Source organism: Leuciscus leuciscus, assembly GCF_965113295.1.
Source record: "Leuciscus leuciscus genome assembly, chromosome: 19".
NCBI lineage: Eukaryota > Metazoa > Chordata > Actinopteri > Cypriniformes > Leuciscidae > Leuciscus > Leuciscus leuciscus.
In genome coordinates, this window is record NC_138743.1 from 30,655,185 (window position 1) to 30,670,251 (window position 15,067).

A 15,067-nucleotide genomic window follows, 5' to 3' on the forward strand; every position below is an offset into this window, starting at 1 on the left:
GTACTCGACCCGCTGCAAGTGGAATCCGAACCGGAGTCTCAGGCTTGGGAGCCGTGCTAACAAGGACGCTAAAGACCGCAATCTCTTGAGGTTTACATGCACAACTCTTACTGGCCTACGTCCATTACACTCATCCCCCTAAACCTCACTTCCATACGGGTCACGGCACCAAATGTAACCGGTCTTACTCAACCCGCTCTGAGCGGGATTCGAACCGGGGTCTCCGGCGTAGGAGGCGGGTGCACTAACAAGGACGCTAAAACTGCAGTCACTGGCATGCCTCTTGTGGCAAGAGGAGTGAGGTTTACACACACAACTCTTACTGGCCTACGTCTGTTGCACATCTAAAGATTTGATGCTTTGACTTCTCTTGGAACTATTTTCATTGGAAAGAAATATACAAACTAACTGGTAAATTTTTGTCTAACATGTAAGTTACTGGATATTCATTTCCATGTGTATAGAACTGTTGTATAAAAGCAATATAAGCAATATAATCCTTCTGTTGTTCTGAATATCAGCATGGCTGTGATTACAAACGAATTATAGAGTGCAGCAGTGCCCGGCCACTTTTTCAACGGCCTGAATGGTTCTGAAAAATATATATACTCCATTAAAGAGTTGTAAGCCATGAACCAAACCAGGTATGAGATAATCACATTACAAACTTTGATTTGAAGCTATATGATGTGAAAATCTTGGGAAAAAAAGATCAAGGTACATGACTGTGTACTTAATGGCTTTTAGAACTATACGATCTCATGAAACACACATGAAAACGCTGTTAAACACTATTATTTAAAAATATATATAATGTGTGATCAGAAATAATGCGGGCTGGTAGCTTAAATAAAAACACATACCATTAATGAACAACCTCGTAGCTCACAGTCAGTCTGTGTTTATTAGTTTCAATTCAAAATGAATTCCCCTTTGGAGAAAATAAATACGATTTTTACTTCTGGAACCTGACTGTTGCACTCTATAAAAGAGCTTTCCGGGTTATAGAACAGGTAGGTCAACACAGTTTCTGTCCTTGAAAAAGAAACAAAATGAATAGAAACTGTATGACATTCACAGTTGTTATTTCTCTCACTGCACAGTCATCGCCGATAATGTCATATAATTACACGCCAGTGATGCCACAGAAATAATCTGGTGTCACACTCCAATAGCTGCATTCTCTGTGTCCTTGGTAACCAACTCCTCTTGCAACGGTGACGAACCCTCCATTAATTCTAGACCATGTTCTGTCAAAGACGAGTCACTGTAGCTTGTCCAAGATGTTTGGTCAGTTGTGGGAGAGGCTGAATCCCAAATATTTGGCTGATTCTCAGGGGTGCCGAACCTAGAACTACCATAGACGTTTTGTTTAGTCGAAGATGTGGCTCCATGCGCCGAAGGAGGTTCAATTGGTGCACCTGCTACTAGAATACTAGTTTTCGACTCATCGCTAACTTCTGCTGTACTGAAACTAAATGGTTTTTCGTGAATGTGTATTGGGTCAAATGTTCCTATTTGGTCAGTTTTCTCAGTTTTTGTTGTGGGGATATTCGGAAGGCCTTCATGACCTTTGTTGTCAACCAAGTGCAGTTGTCCCTGTGGAGAAGTGGAGGTGGGAGTCTGTGTTGATCTCAAGCTCATCGGTGGTGTATTATTCATCTTGGTAATTGTTGGTACATCACTTGTTGTGATATTACTTGTGTTTATGGGCATCATTGCGGCCGTCACCAACACATCTGACCGTCCAGACACAGAGGCAGACGTCGGTTTCCATATCAAACTGTAATAAATTGCCAGTATTATAGCAGCTAAAGAGACTGACAAAACATATGCAATTACAGTAGCCAGTCTCACCCACTTTTTATTGGTTTTAGCAGCCATTTTAGCTTTTTTATCTCCCGTGTATGTAGCCGGTTTGCCCCGTTCCATGTTGGGCATAAAGTCCCGTTCCCTCATGTTCGTGCGGATTCTCCCTCTGTGCTCCAGTACGCCGTCCGTCTTGAACGCTTGTTATTGACGACTAATTCAAGAGAACTGCTGACGGTTTAAAACACAGCGCTTGTCGATTATCCACGTCGCTGTTTTTTATTCATTCATCATTCCTCCAATCTTGCAAATCCGATCCAATATCGATCCAATAGCGAGATGTTTCCAGCATGACAGTAGCGTGTGGTCGTTATTCCATGCAGAGATGACCGGTAAGCTAAACCAATCTAACTCTGTCTAAAACAGAGCAGAGATGGGATTCATCTGCTAAATGACATGAGAACTGACATCAAGACAGCCTCTGTGTTTGTGCAGTGAAGGGACCTTGTGCTACAGCTAAAATGAATGGAGGTGGGTCTTACTAGTGCGCACTAACAAGTCGCTGCCCACAGCAAACGTCATCCTGTCAGAATCCCCCTGACTGTGTTTGGGTAGCTGACAAATAACATAGGACATGGTTACATTTAAAGGGAAACTGTATCATATTTAACCACAAATACATTTGAACAGTATTGCATTTATCAATTCGCTTATAAATAATTATAAAATAGGTAGGGCAATTCTGTTTTTTGCAGGACACTGTCTCTGCTTGAAACTTAACGTCAACCACACATTTCTAGCAACTTTATAGGCTATATATTAAACAACTGTACAAAATAGCCATTTTTACAAATTGCAGTTGTCACCGGTATTGATTCGATTAATAGTTTTCTATCCTGTTTTAGAAACCCTGGCGCAGGACAGTTGTTTTCATATTGGCTATATTTAAAAATATAGGTTATTAAATATATTATGTATTGAATAGTTTAATTTGGAGGGTAGTTTTTAGAAACTAGAAACTAGTCAAAGGTTTTACCGGATCTGTCTAAAGGACATACACTTTTTGGCTATTTCAGATATAGAATGGTTTATGACTTTTGTCAAATATTGCTTTTGTTGTGCTGAGTGCCTTTGTTTTGGCACATTATTCATGGATTTTCATCAATGAACTGATGCCACCAGCTGGGCAAACAGCTACACTGCACTATTACTGATTTTTTATTATTATTTTATTAGCATATTACAAGTCAATATTTAATTTATTGGTCAAACAAGGTACACTATAATTGCTGTTGGTTATTGTGATGATACAATATATCTGATTGTCTGAAGAGAGATATTTGAAGAGGTTTGGAGAGAAGATAGATTTGATGTCTCATTCTGTGTACTCCCAAAGCAAGCTTGTCATTTTTACTTACTGTCCGTTTGACACCTCTCAACATGTTTTTCACACAGCTGGTTTTCTTTCTCCTTTTCTTTTTTTTCTCCAGTAACCAGACAATAGAGAAAACACAGAGGACAAGTGTTGCCACTAGATGGCTTGACTTTTAGCAATGCAGGACAATAACAGCCTTTTTTGGGGGGGAGTTAGTGTTATACAAGTATTCAGGACTTTAATCTCCGTAACGTGGACTCGGCTGAGTAAATGTAAATGCTTAGTAGCAAGCCACTATGTGTGGGATCAAATCTGAAGATGGAGAAATATGTCACATTACCCATTTTTCAGTTTGCTAGAAGCTACACCCTTGTAACCACAACCATTAAACTTTTCACAACAGCAGTGTGTCATACTTCCCATTAGAGCCATTCAGTCATGATGTCAAATTGCAGGCTAACCCAAAAGAGCAAAAATTTGGGTTCCTTCCTAATTTTTGGTGGGATTTTGAAGCTGTTATTTTTTAAATGTAAGTTGTTAGCAAGTTGCTAAATAAGGACTAAAGCAGTTACAATTCCTCGAGCATGAACTCACCTTGGTGAGTTGTATTCCTTATTTAGCAAGTGTGCCTTTCTGTCTTGGTCAGGGTGAAGTTGTGATACCACATGCAAAAAAAATCTTAAAAACATTCCCAAACGGTTTAATTCCACAAAAAGGTGTTCTTCATTTCTATGGCTTAAAACACGTTTTTATTTTGTTTGTACTCTATATGCGTGAAAACAAACCCCCATTACAGGAAATAATGACCTCAGTGAAGACATTGTGTGTGGGTTAAAGACATTAGACCAACATCCTATACATAGTAAGAGTAAATTTGATGACAACAAATAAAACAGTAACGGCAAATTAATTTAAAACAGTTGATATTTTAATTAAGCTTGTTTGTTTGTTTGTTTGAATAGTTTACTTTGCACTATATTCATTATTAGCACAAGGGTACATTTATTTTCTTTAGTGTGTTTTCTCTTATTTTATCAAATAACTTAATTGATATTAAGTCACTTAAAGGGATAGTTCACCCAAAAATGAAAATTCTGTCATCATTTATTTCCATAGTATTTTTTCTTCCAATGGGGTCCATCATCTGTTTGGTTACCATTATTCTTCAAAATATCTTCTTTTGTGTTCAATAGAAGAAAGAACCTCATACAGGTTTGGAATAACTTGAGGGTGAGTCAATGATGAAAGAATTTTCATTTTTGGGTGAACTATCCCTTTATTTGCCGTTTTTTTTAAATAAAGAAAGTGCAGATTTATTTTCATAAAAGAAAAAAATTCTTAATAGTTTATTTCCTTGAAAAAAAATCACATTGAAATACAAATAACTAAATAAATACATTTTAATATTGCCAGTGTGAACTTAAGTTCTTAACCAGAATTTTAGAAAATAAGGAACAATGGCATCAAAAAATGTGTGTCCTTATCTCTACGCACCTTTAGTTTGTATTTGTCAGTTAATGAGGTGAAACGCTGTTTAGAAGCAAACTGACTGCATATGCTTTAACGAAAGCAGAACCCATGTTGAGATGCCCCAATAGGTGTCAAGGGCCTGCTCTTGACTGTGCCTGAGTCCACACGGCCAAGCTCAAGAACAAAGGGTTGCAAGACTCTCCTTGTCTGTGTCCCACAGATCTTTGACGACCCCCCTCGACCCCCCAACATACACAAGCACGGCCCATACCCCAGCACATACATACAACCTCAGCATGTGGCAGACTACCGGAGCCGACCCAATGTTGCTCCATTTGCATTTTAAGCACAGGATGGAAAGAGAACACTTGAGGTGTTGTAGCACACAACGGCTCATCAACATTTCAGCATTTCAGTGAGTTTTTACATTACAGCTCCTCACAGGCACGATTCACCCATATATACCATAACAGCATTGACTCAGAGTTCAAGTTTGTTTGACTTGCAACTTTCGGACTGGCCGTTTAAGACAACTGAACCAATAATTGGCATAAGAATAAATAAATACACGCTAGAGGGATCTTCCACATTGTTTTAAGCCTGGCACCAAGCTCTCTCCCCTAAAAAAACTGGAGTGGAGAGGATCAATTCAGCGGGAGAGATGTAGGGGTAGATGAGGTCAGGCTGATGTGGAGGGGGGGTGTGGCTGAAGGAGTAGAAACAAAAGGTTCTGTGAAAGGGTGCAAAAGGTGGACAGGCAGAAGTGTTAAAAGTGATACCCTGAAGAAACATGAGGCAGATATACACCTTCCCAGATCTCCCTCTCTCTCTGCCATTTGCACATACTGTCTGCTCTATAACTCCAATCAACAAATTTGTGAGCTTGACCTTGTGTGTCCTGCTGGTCTGACTTGTCTTTTAGTGAGATAACTGGAGCATGAGCAGCACTATGACTAAAAGGGAAATGGTTTTAGAAAATTGCATACCTGCTGAATTTATGGAATCCTGAGAATGTGTTCAGGGGGTTCAAATGGAAAACAAGGTCTTTCTAATCCATTAAAAGAGAACACTAAACTAAACACATCCCCGGGTATACAGAAAAATCTATCTGATTGAAACTGAACCCCAGGCTTTTGGCATGGAAAGAAAACACTTCAAAGCCATTGTCTGAGGGAGTTCACTTTGAGCTATGGAAATGGAAATTTCCAGCATTCCTCAATGATAATTGGCTAACTCCAAAAGCGCAGTGAAGCTTAACTTTAATTACTAAGGAAGCAATATACCCTATTCAAACTTGGTTGTCCATTTAAAATCTTTTCATTTTTGAAGTGTTATTGCTAATATAAAAATGCAAACATATAAGGCTGAACTTTGCAACAAACTTCTCATTCAAACTTTGTGTAGAGAGACTGTTCATTTTTAGTATAGGCCTTTTCTAAAGTAACATTACTTAACAGATTAAAGTAACAATGAATACAGTTCAAACGTGACAGCATTTGCAAACAATGCAGCTTTACCATAAATTATCCATACTTTTATATATATATATATATATATATATATATATATATATATATATATATATATATATATATATATATCATTAAACTCAATAAATTATCTAATTTAAAATGCAGCACTTTTACATCATTTGCATATATTTGGTGGAACTGATATAAAAAAGTTGGCTTTTGTTTACACTTCACATTGAAAATGATCTTCCAAGGGCCTGTGTGTGTGGACAGGTTTGTCTATATCAGTAAGTTCAAAATGATTTGGAAAACATCCTCACAGATATAGCGAAGTATGTCGAAATGTGTGGAATTCACTATTTGTAAGGCCACTAAATGAGTCAAATTGTGTTTCACTTTAAATCTGCTACTATTAACCGTTTTGTGAAGTTTATAGGGTAGCCTATAATAAAAATTTGTATAAAAACCATTGTGTCAGAGAGAAGTCCTCATTATATTATATGTGTGTGTGTGTGTGTGTGTGTGTGTGTGTGTGTGTGTGTGTGTATACAACGCAACTCAGTGATTGACAATTTCCTGGAGGGAGGTCCCTCCCTTATCATGTGAAATTTCCACTGCGTGGGTTCAGATTGCGCTCGTTGTCACCTATGATGAGCACGTTGTCCACCTCACACAATGGATTAAACTTGGAGTTGTGAGACGGTCGCAGTTTTGCAATTCCTGACTGCTTTACGAACGGATTTAAACCTCAAGGGAGGAAACAGTAAAAAGCTAGGTAAGGTAGGCTATTTGCGCGATAATTTTGTCCGTTTGAATAGTTTACTCTGAATGAAATTGTTTGTAATTGTTCGGAATAATTCAGTTAATCCACTTTTGTTTTCTCAAGTGTAGGCCTATTTTATCTTATTTTCTCATTTACTTAATTGAGTTAGGCCAACTTAATTGTCGTTTTCAAAGAAAATTGACAAACTGTTAATGCGTAACCGTGCATGCTAAAAAGTAACGAAAGTGCTAAGTTTTCGTCTGAACTGTGTTTTTTCGCCTTGTCAACGTAGGCTCGTCTCAGTTGCGTTTAGGCGTCACTGTATTATTAGTTAAGTGTATCTGTTACTGATCTCTGTGTAATGGCTTGCCGTTTCTTGTTTCCATTTAATACATATTCACCTAGCCTACTCTTTTGATGGCCTATATATATGTATGTGTGTGTATATATATATATATATATATATATATATATAAAAATTCCACACAGCTGTGGAAAAATGGATTGATAAACCGAGAATAAATGCATATTTACTTTTTCAATTAACATAAGACATAAATATGCCATTTTATGATGTGAATCAATCAGTTTCTTAATCAAAACGGGGCTCTGTGACTACTGACATGAGTACATGTAATCATTATTAATATATAATGTTAATATAATAATATATTATTATTATTATTATTAATATATATAGAGAGAGACAGATACACCTTATAAGTGTTATATGCAATAGGCTTCTACTTTTTCTTGAGCTTCAGCAATTTTAAGAGGGGAAAACTGGAACTAAACAATGATGTAAAATGTGCACATGAAATCTAGACAGTATTAGTTGTCAGTGCTGTGTGAAATGATCATTATTATCAATTATTTTAGACAGTTCAAACCGAAAAGTAAATTTTGGTCACAGAAATTAGTTAACGATTAAATTTTGTCAAATTGCAAGTCATCGCATCGTCATTTTACATATTACTGCAGCATTATCATATTTTAAAATGACAATGCAATGACTAGTAACTTGATCAAATTGAATCGTATATTATTATGATTCATAGGTCCTCCTGTTATTATCACTACTATTTGCATTATGCAAAAAACTAATTTCATTTCATAAATGTTTTAGATTTTTTTCTCATCACAGTGCTGAAGTAGATATCTCTCTTCATAGATATTTTACATCTGTCTATTAAAAAAATATATGCACATTTTGCAACCCCTCAAAATATAGATCTGCTAATGTTAATCTTGTTGTTATTTCTTCATGTGTTTTCTGCGTAGGCATGATTCAGAGGATGGAGGTGGTGCTCTCAGTCTTAGGGGAGCTGCAGGAGGCCACAGAGTGCGTGGGTCTTGATGCCCTCACTAAAGTTGCTGTGGAGGTGGAACAGGCCCTGGCCTCTTTCTGTCTTCCTTCAGCACTCTGCTCTGAGATCTCCTCATGGCTTGGCATCGACGCACTAGCTCACAGACTGTATCCGGCAGACGCCCCGGCGGGTTTGCTCCCTCTGGTCTGCAAAGGAGAAGGAAACATGCTGTTTGAGGCAGCTAGCATGCTTCTAGTGGGCTCTACGTGCCTGAGTCTGGAGCTGCAGGTCAGGACAGTGGTGGAGATGCTTCTCTGGAAGAGATACTACCTGTGTGGTATGATCGACTCTAAGGTGATGCTGCAGGCTGTAAGGTTTTCCCTCTGCACCGAGGAGTCTCAGGACATGCTCAATCTGCCGATTCAGGTGCTGGAGGCCATCTTCGACGCAGATGTCAAGGCCTCCTGCTTCCCTGGCTCGTTTGCAAACATGTGGCACGTGTATGCGCTGGCGTCTGTCCTGCAGTGCAACATTTATTCGGTTTATCCCATGTTCAATTTAAAGATTCGGCCCTATTTTAATCGACTCATTCGCCCAAGGACATGGTTGAAAGACTCTGAGCCCTTGACCCTTCACATCATGTGGTCGGGCGACCTGGAGGCAGGCTCTGTTTTCAAACCCCTCAACTTTGTAGCTTTGATTCATGCTGGCGACCTCAAAATCGGGAGTCCCAACAGCGAGCAGCGAATGCCCTCGGTAAAGTCCCTGGAGCTTCTGAATCAGGATGCCCAGCTGTCGTACTCCAACCTCAAAGACAAGTTCAATATCACCAAGAGCACCTTTTACCGCTGGAAGAGGCAAAGCATCGAGTACCACAAGAAATCGGTGGCCAGGTATGAGGCCAAACACTTTTTCCTGACATCCTACAAGCAAGGGAAGCTGATTCCCCTCAGCCACTTTAAAGGGCTTTTCCCAGAAATTCCAAGATCCACGTATTACGCGTGGAAGCAAGAGCTTGTGTCTACTTGCAGCATCTCGGGCGGCTCTACAGGGGAGCTGAGTCCTGGAGACAGCACTGAACAGGACTACTGGTCCTCACCAGAAGTCAAGAAGAAGCCCAACCAAGGGAGCTTTGCTAGCATGTTGGCGTTGAAGTGCGAGAAACTGGAAGGAGAACGGGCCCAAAATGTGGCCTTGATGCAGGAGGCGAAGAAGAGCTTGCAGAACTGTATCATTGCGAACGCCTCCTTCCCCTACAGAATTTTCAAAAGAAGGTTTCCAGGCATCTCCAGATCCACATACTACAACTGGAGGAGGGAAGCAATGCTGTTCACACCTTTCAAAGAGCTCTCAGGTAGCAGCGAGGAAAGCTCAGATGCTGATAAAACCCAGAGTCCCAGAAGTCAAGTGTCCATTGCTAAGTTTGACAGACAAAAACTGTCACCAAGAGTGAAGATCTCCAGACGCAAACAAAGGAACCTGTGGCTGGCATACCACCAGAGGAAAATGTTAAGGGAAGAAGCCAAAATGCACATCTGGAGGTCAAAGATGTCCTTCATTAAATTCAAACTCAAGTTCCCTTCAGTTTCCTCCTCTTTCTACTGGCTCTGGAGAGATCCTTTGAAAGGGAAAACAAAGAAGCCCGTCATGATGTCTGAGACGGAGGAATCCCAGAGCTTGGCTATCTCACCAGAGGTCTTCGAAAAGATAAAAACTCCAGGAATGTTTACTTTTGATGGGAACATCGATTGCCTGAATGGACAGACAGTTCGTCCCTCTGAATTCACACTGCCTGAATACACTTTGCCTAACCAGTCCAATAATGAACATATGTTTGTAATGGATGTCGTGGCACTGGCTAATTTCAAGGCCCAAGCAAAGCTGTTTTTGCAACAACGCTTTGAAGAGAAGTCCTTTCCCACATTCAAAGAGTTCCGGTCCTACTTTCCTCTTACTCCTCGTTCCACCTACTACATGTGGAAAAGGGCTCTGCATCACGGGGTGCCATTAATTCATGGCTGAATGCTGTTGTTTTCTTCACCACTGTAAAGTCCAGTAATTACATCCAAAACTGACACTGCTATTTTAAATTTTTTTGTTCACAATGCAATGTTTCTTTGAGACTGACTGTTTGTTTTTTTAGTCACCCGCATAATTGCAGTTCATGCATCTTAATTATTTGCCCTTTTCCTTTATTTGACCACTTGGTTCTAGCTCAAGGACATTTGCGTGTGTGTGAAATCAGACAGTCTTTGTGTCCACCTACGGTAAGTGCTGATGGCCCCCAGGCAAAAGGCAGTTCAAAGACACTATCAGGCTCTCTTCTGACCCCCACCCCCAAATATTTACAATTTAAATTAGTTCTAAGGTCTGATTAGGTTCATTTTATTTTCTTGTCTATTTCTTTTTAATTGTTTTTGGGTCTTTTTCATTTTTATTATTTTGTTTTATACTTGTTTTATTCTATAATCTTCCAGTTGAAAAAGTTCCAGTTGAGGATTTTCTTAAACAAAAATGTATATTATTTTAATTCTAACATTGGAGTGTTCTTTATTTCTTCTTTTATACATATATATTTTTATACTGACAATTGAATGTGATCTCTGCTCGGGAAAACTTTGTGGCCAATTTAAAATGGATTTCTCACAATTGAATTGTTGCGGTTTTGCACGTTGTTTTTGACCATGATTCAGTTCACACATGTATTTTTTTTTTTCTTTCTTGCTGCTAAAGGTGTAAATATTTGACAATCTGACTTGATATTATTGAAGTGTTTGCTGAAGTTGTGTTCTTCAACTACCTAACTGATTTTTTATTTTTTATTTTCAGCTTCACGTTTATGGTGTTCTATAACTTTCGGGTTAACTTGACTAAAAAATTACACAAGTTCACAATGTGCTCCTTGGATCATTTTGCTGAATTGGATGAGCACAATGCTAATTTTGTTCATTTAATCATGTTGAGCATCTCATGTATGAGACCAGTTGCTCTGTGCAATAAAATATGGTTTATGCCCACTGTTCTCTCTGTAGGTGAATGTTTATGAAGTATTATAAACTTTACCACCTAGTGTTGAGTTAATTTGTTAATAAAGATCTCTGTTAGAGTTGAGAACAAAGATGCTCTGGGGTTGATTCTGAAAATAAATATGTTGACTTCAGATTAGGCAGATACTGTAATCCAACAGCCTTTGAGAAGAAACTGTTGTTTAAATTGGCCCAGTAAAAGTTGCACCTGCATGTTTAAATGATCAGCTTGACATTTTTCTCAATGTGTAATTGGTTTAAAAAATGGCAAATGAGAGTGAGAGAGCTTGCTGGTGTGATGTGTGATTCATCAACTCTGTGATATCTGTCTTGTCTTGTGTTTCTGGAGCACTCCTCTGCCAGATTTTTCCATATCGACACTGTAGAAGTGTTCACCTCACAGCATGAAACTAATTGACAGGCCAAGCATTCAGGGACGAGCATCAGAATTAAGGAGTGTTTTTCTTTATGGATGCCAGAAATCTGCAGAAATAAACACGTCTCTGTGAGTCAGTTTTGAATTTGCACCTTTTTAATGGATAGATCAAAAGAACAACAGATCTTCATAAGCATCCCCAAAACGATTGAAAACGATAGAAATTCATAAGAGTTAGAGCAAAACCTTTTCTTCCTGTTTCTGGTTTCATTTTTACTTATATCAGTGAACCTCTTTTCAGTTTTTGCACGTCATGCATACAATCCAGAAGAAGAGAAGGCCCGTATGTAGACTACAGATGCACTAGATGGCAGTGGAGGGCTTTTTTAGGAGCAGCATTATTATAATTTGTTAGAGCTACAGAGTTCTCCTTTCTGCAACCTCTTACTGGAATTCCCCATATTACTTGTTATAAATTAATATTATTACTTCTAAATCAAAATGCACATTTTTAATGCCACATAGGCCTACAGTTTTTAGATAAGAAATCAGTAAAGGTAAGTCTTGATAATTGTATTCAGAGTTAGTATTCAGTTTACATGGCTAAATGTTTGTTTTTCCCCTCCAATAGATTCTTAAGTTATTACATTAAATTATTAATTGTGATGCGATCTGGGAAAACCCATCACATGGTGAAATTTTACCTATTACAGGGTTTGATACCATGTTAAATCTGGTTTCAAGCCCTTTCCAAATCTGTTTTTATTTATTTGATCGTTTGTCGGTAATAAAAGTTATGGTTTTCTGAAGGCGGCTGATCGCTATGATTTTCAGGAACGGAATTTTGAGAAAAACGGGTTTAACTGTCTTTTTTCCTTGCCTGCATTTTTTCATATCACATATTTTAGTAATCATCATAGATTAGGTATCATTCGAAAGCTTACGAACTCCAAATTCATCCTGCGAAAACCGTTTTGAATATATATATATATATATATATATATATATATATATATATATATATTTTAAGCGAGCAGCTACTTCAGACTCCATTCTCTTGTGCTCCGGTCCGCATCTCACGATAACGTTGGATAAAAAACTTTTTTTTGTTTTTTAAACTTGTAGTTGTAGTTTACACAGGACTGGAGGGAAATGCGCTCTGATATAGGCTACCTTTATTCTAGATGTTATGTGGTTTATTTTGATAGGTGAACTGTCTTTGTAGTGTTAAGAGAAAGAACGCTACCTATGGGCGAATTATTATTATTTATTTTTTTACACTTCCGCCGTGCGTGTTCTTAAAGAGAAAGACACAAGCCGTTTGAGAAACGGCTAATGTCAAGGAAGGATCCTCGGAAGCCAGAATTTCGAGGATGCTACGTCATCGACATCCGTCGAAGGACTGTTCCAATGTCGAGGATCCTCGGAATTTCAACCAAGGACTGAGTCCTTCGTTCGAAAAATATCCCATATACAGGAAGGATGCATATGTGTAGCCTTCGCGCTCTTCACGCTCTCAAATCACCCACAATCCTATGCGCGCAGCTTTGCTATCTTTTTCAAAAAATTCTAAATGTCGGACGTTAACGGAGTCGGAGCGTTAACGGGGCAATATGCTTTCAAATATAAGTATATTTACGTTACAAAACATTTGTTTTAAAAAATAATTACATCCATTATGTTATGGGTCAAATTGACCCGCACTGTTTAAACACACTTGACAGTCAAAGAATCAATATGATTAAAAAGGAGTTTATTGATTTAAAAACTATTATATTGCCTGAGTGAACAGAACTGCGTCCATAGCAACGCTCTGTTTTTTATTTTCACTGACATAATGACGTGCACTTGCTAGCCTGTTGTTCCAGAGCCGTTGAAAAACGTGTTCTCCAAATGCTAAAGAGGAGCCTCGCCTAGCCTCTGAAGGAAGTGACTTGGAAGGACCAGTCCTGCCAATGAAGTATCCTTGACAGAGAAACACCTACAGTCTTTTCAGCTTGCCACTATAAATCGCTATTTTCTGCTCTAAACTAGTGAATTTTGCAAAGATATAATCAGAGAAGATAGACAAGATGTTATAGAATAATAATTTATTGAAAACCCAATTTTGACAAAAAAACTAAACAAAACAAAAACAAAAACCTGACATTCGACCTATTTTTAGACCTTACTGAAAACGTACCATCCGAGGGGTTTTCCCTGATCGCATTACAAGTTTGTTTGGTCGCTATAAGCGTTCCGATATGAACTACAACTCATGAAAACAATTACTTCAATTAATATTTTATTTTTTGATTATGTGATTTAGTGTACATAATTGTCTTGTTCATATTTTTAGTTTGTTTTTTAGCATTTGGTGGGACTTTTAGTTTGACATCAGCTTATTCCGCTACCTGCAAGGTTACGTTACGTCAGTGCAAAAATGAGCGCGGATCGGATGATGCTGAAGCCTGAAGTTCAGAAAAAGACGCCTTCACTTAAAAGAAAGTAAGGTAGGCTACCTATTTTATTTTGATTAGAAATTTAGTGACGTTGATACTTAAATTGATCAAAATGTTAGTAAAGGTACATTTTTACGATATTTTCCGGTTTACCTAGCATAATGTCTGTTTTTCGTGAAAGATGCAATGTTTTGTCTGACCTAAAGGTTAGGGTTAGAAATAACTCTTTATAATGGCGTCAAAGTAAACACTTGCCATTTATAATTTGTAAGCATAATCATTTAGGCTATATTTTTTACGTTCTACGTTCACAGTGTGTATTTAATTTTAAATTGACAAATTATACAGTCGTGGTATGGTTGTATATGGTGGTATATGGTTGGATTAGTACAGTGCTTTCGAGGCTATATACAAACATAAAAGTAAAAAAAAAATAAAAAAAAAATATATATATATATATATATATATATATATATATATAATAATAACAATAATTCGTCCAAAACCACTAATCATAAACAAAAACATAATGACTGTAGCCTACCTTTGAAAAATCAGTTACAGTTGGGACCTCAGATAAATGTAGAGTCAAAACTGCACTGACATGAATTGCAAGTTAGTAAGGCCATTAAAACGGTGGTAAAAGACGAGAAAGGGGGTGGACGGGTCATGAACCATTGATAATCCTAGTCCAGATAATCTTGTCTTTTGGATATCCCTTTTTATGCATCATCATAAGACTTGAATGATTTGATCATATTATGTCACTGCTTAAAAACAGAATGACTGGGGATTTTGTTAACTATGTGTTAACAATTGTTTAATTTGTGTGAGGTGATCAGTCAGCTCTGACTAATTGTACACACTTTTGCTAGATTAGACATGGCACTCTGCTCCTGCTCATTTTGAGTAATTTGTTGTACTGCTCACAACACGTGACGTGCATATATGTGAGAATCCTGACAAATGCCCTGAGATTTGCAGAAGCATTGACAAACTTTTTGCACAAATTTGTTTGATCCCCGCAC

At 38.0% G+C, this 15,067-nt stretch overlaps 2 protein-coding genes across 3 annotated transcripts; one reads left to right on the forward strand and one right to left on the reverse strand.

Moving 5' to 3' along the window:
- Positions 1–899: 899 nt before the first annotated feature.
- On the reverse strand, positions 900–2,328 carry LOC309482305 (uncharacterized protein). Its single transcript, XM_082147647.1, has one exon. The coding sequence runs from the start codon at positions 1,957–1,959 to the stop codon at positions 1,162–1,164; it is 798 nt and encodes a 265-aa protein (XP_082003773.1). The 5' UTR covers positions 1,960–2,328; the 3' UTR covers positions 900–1,161.
- A 4,416-nt stretch (positions 2,329–6,744) lies between these two features.
- Positions 6,745–11,213, forward strand: vrtn (vertebrae development associated). Of its 2 annotated transcripts, none has more exons than XM_082148381.1 (2): positions 6,745–6,901; positions 8,171–11,213. In XM_082148381.1, exon 2 carries the CDS (start codon positions 8,173–8,175, stop codon positions 10,216–10,218), a length of 2,046 nt encoding a protein of 681 aa, XP_082004507.1. In that variant the 5' UTR covers positions 6,745–6,901; positions 8,171–8,172; the 3' UTR covers positions 10,219–11,213. The 2 variants fall into 2 exon arrangements, with proteins under 2 accessions (XP_082004507.1, XP_082004508.1); XM_082148382.1 differs by having other exon boundaries at positions 6,756–6,906.
- The last annotated feature ends 3,854 nt before the right edge of the window (positions 11,214–15,067 follow it).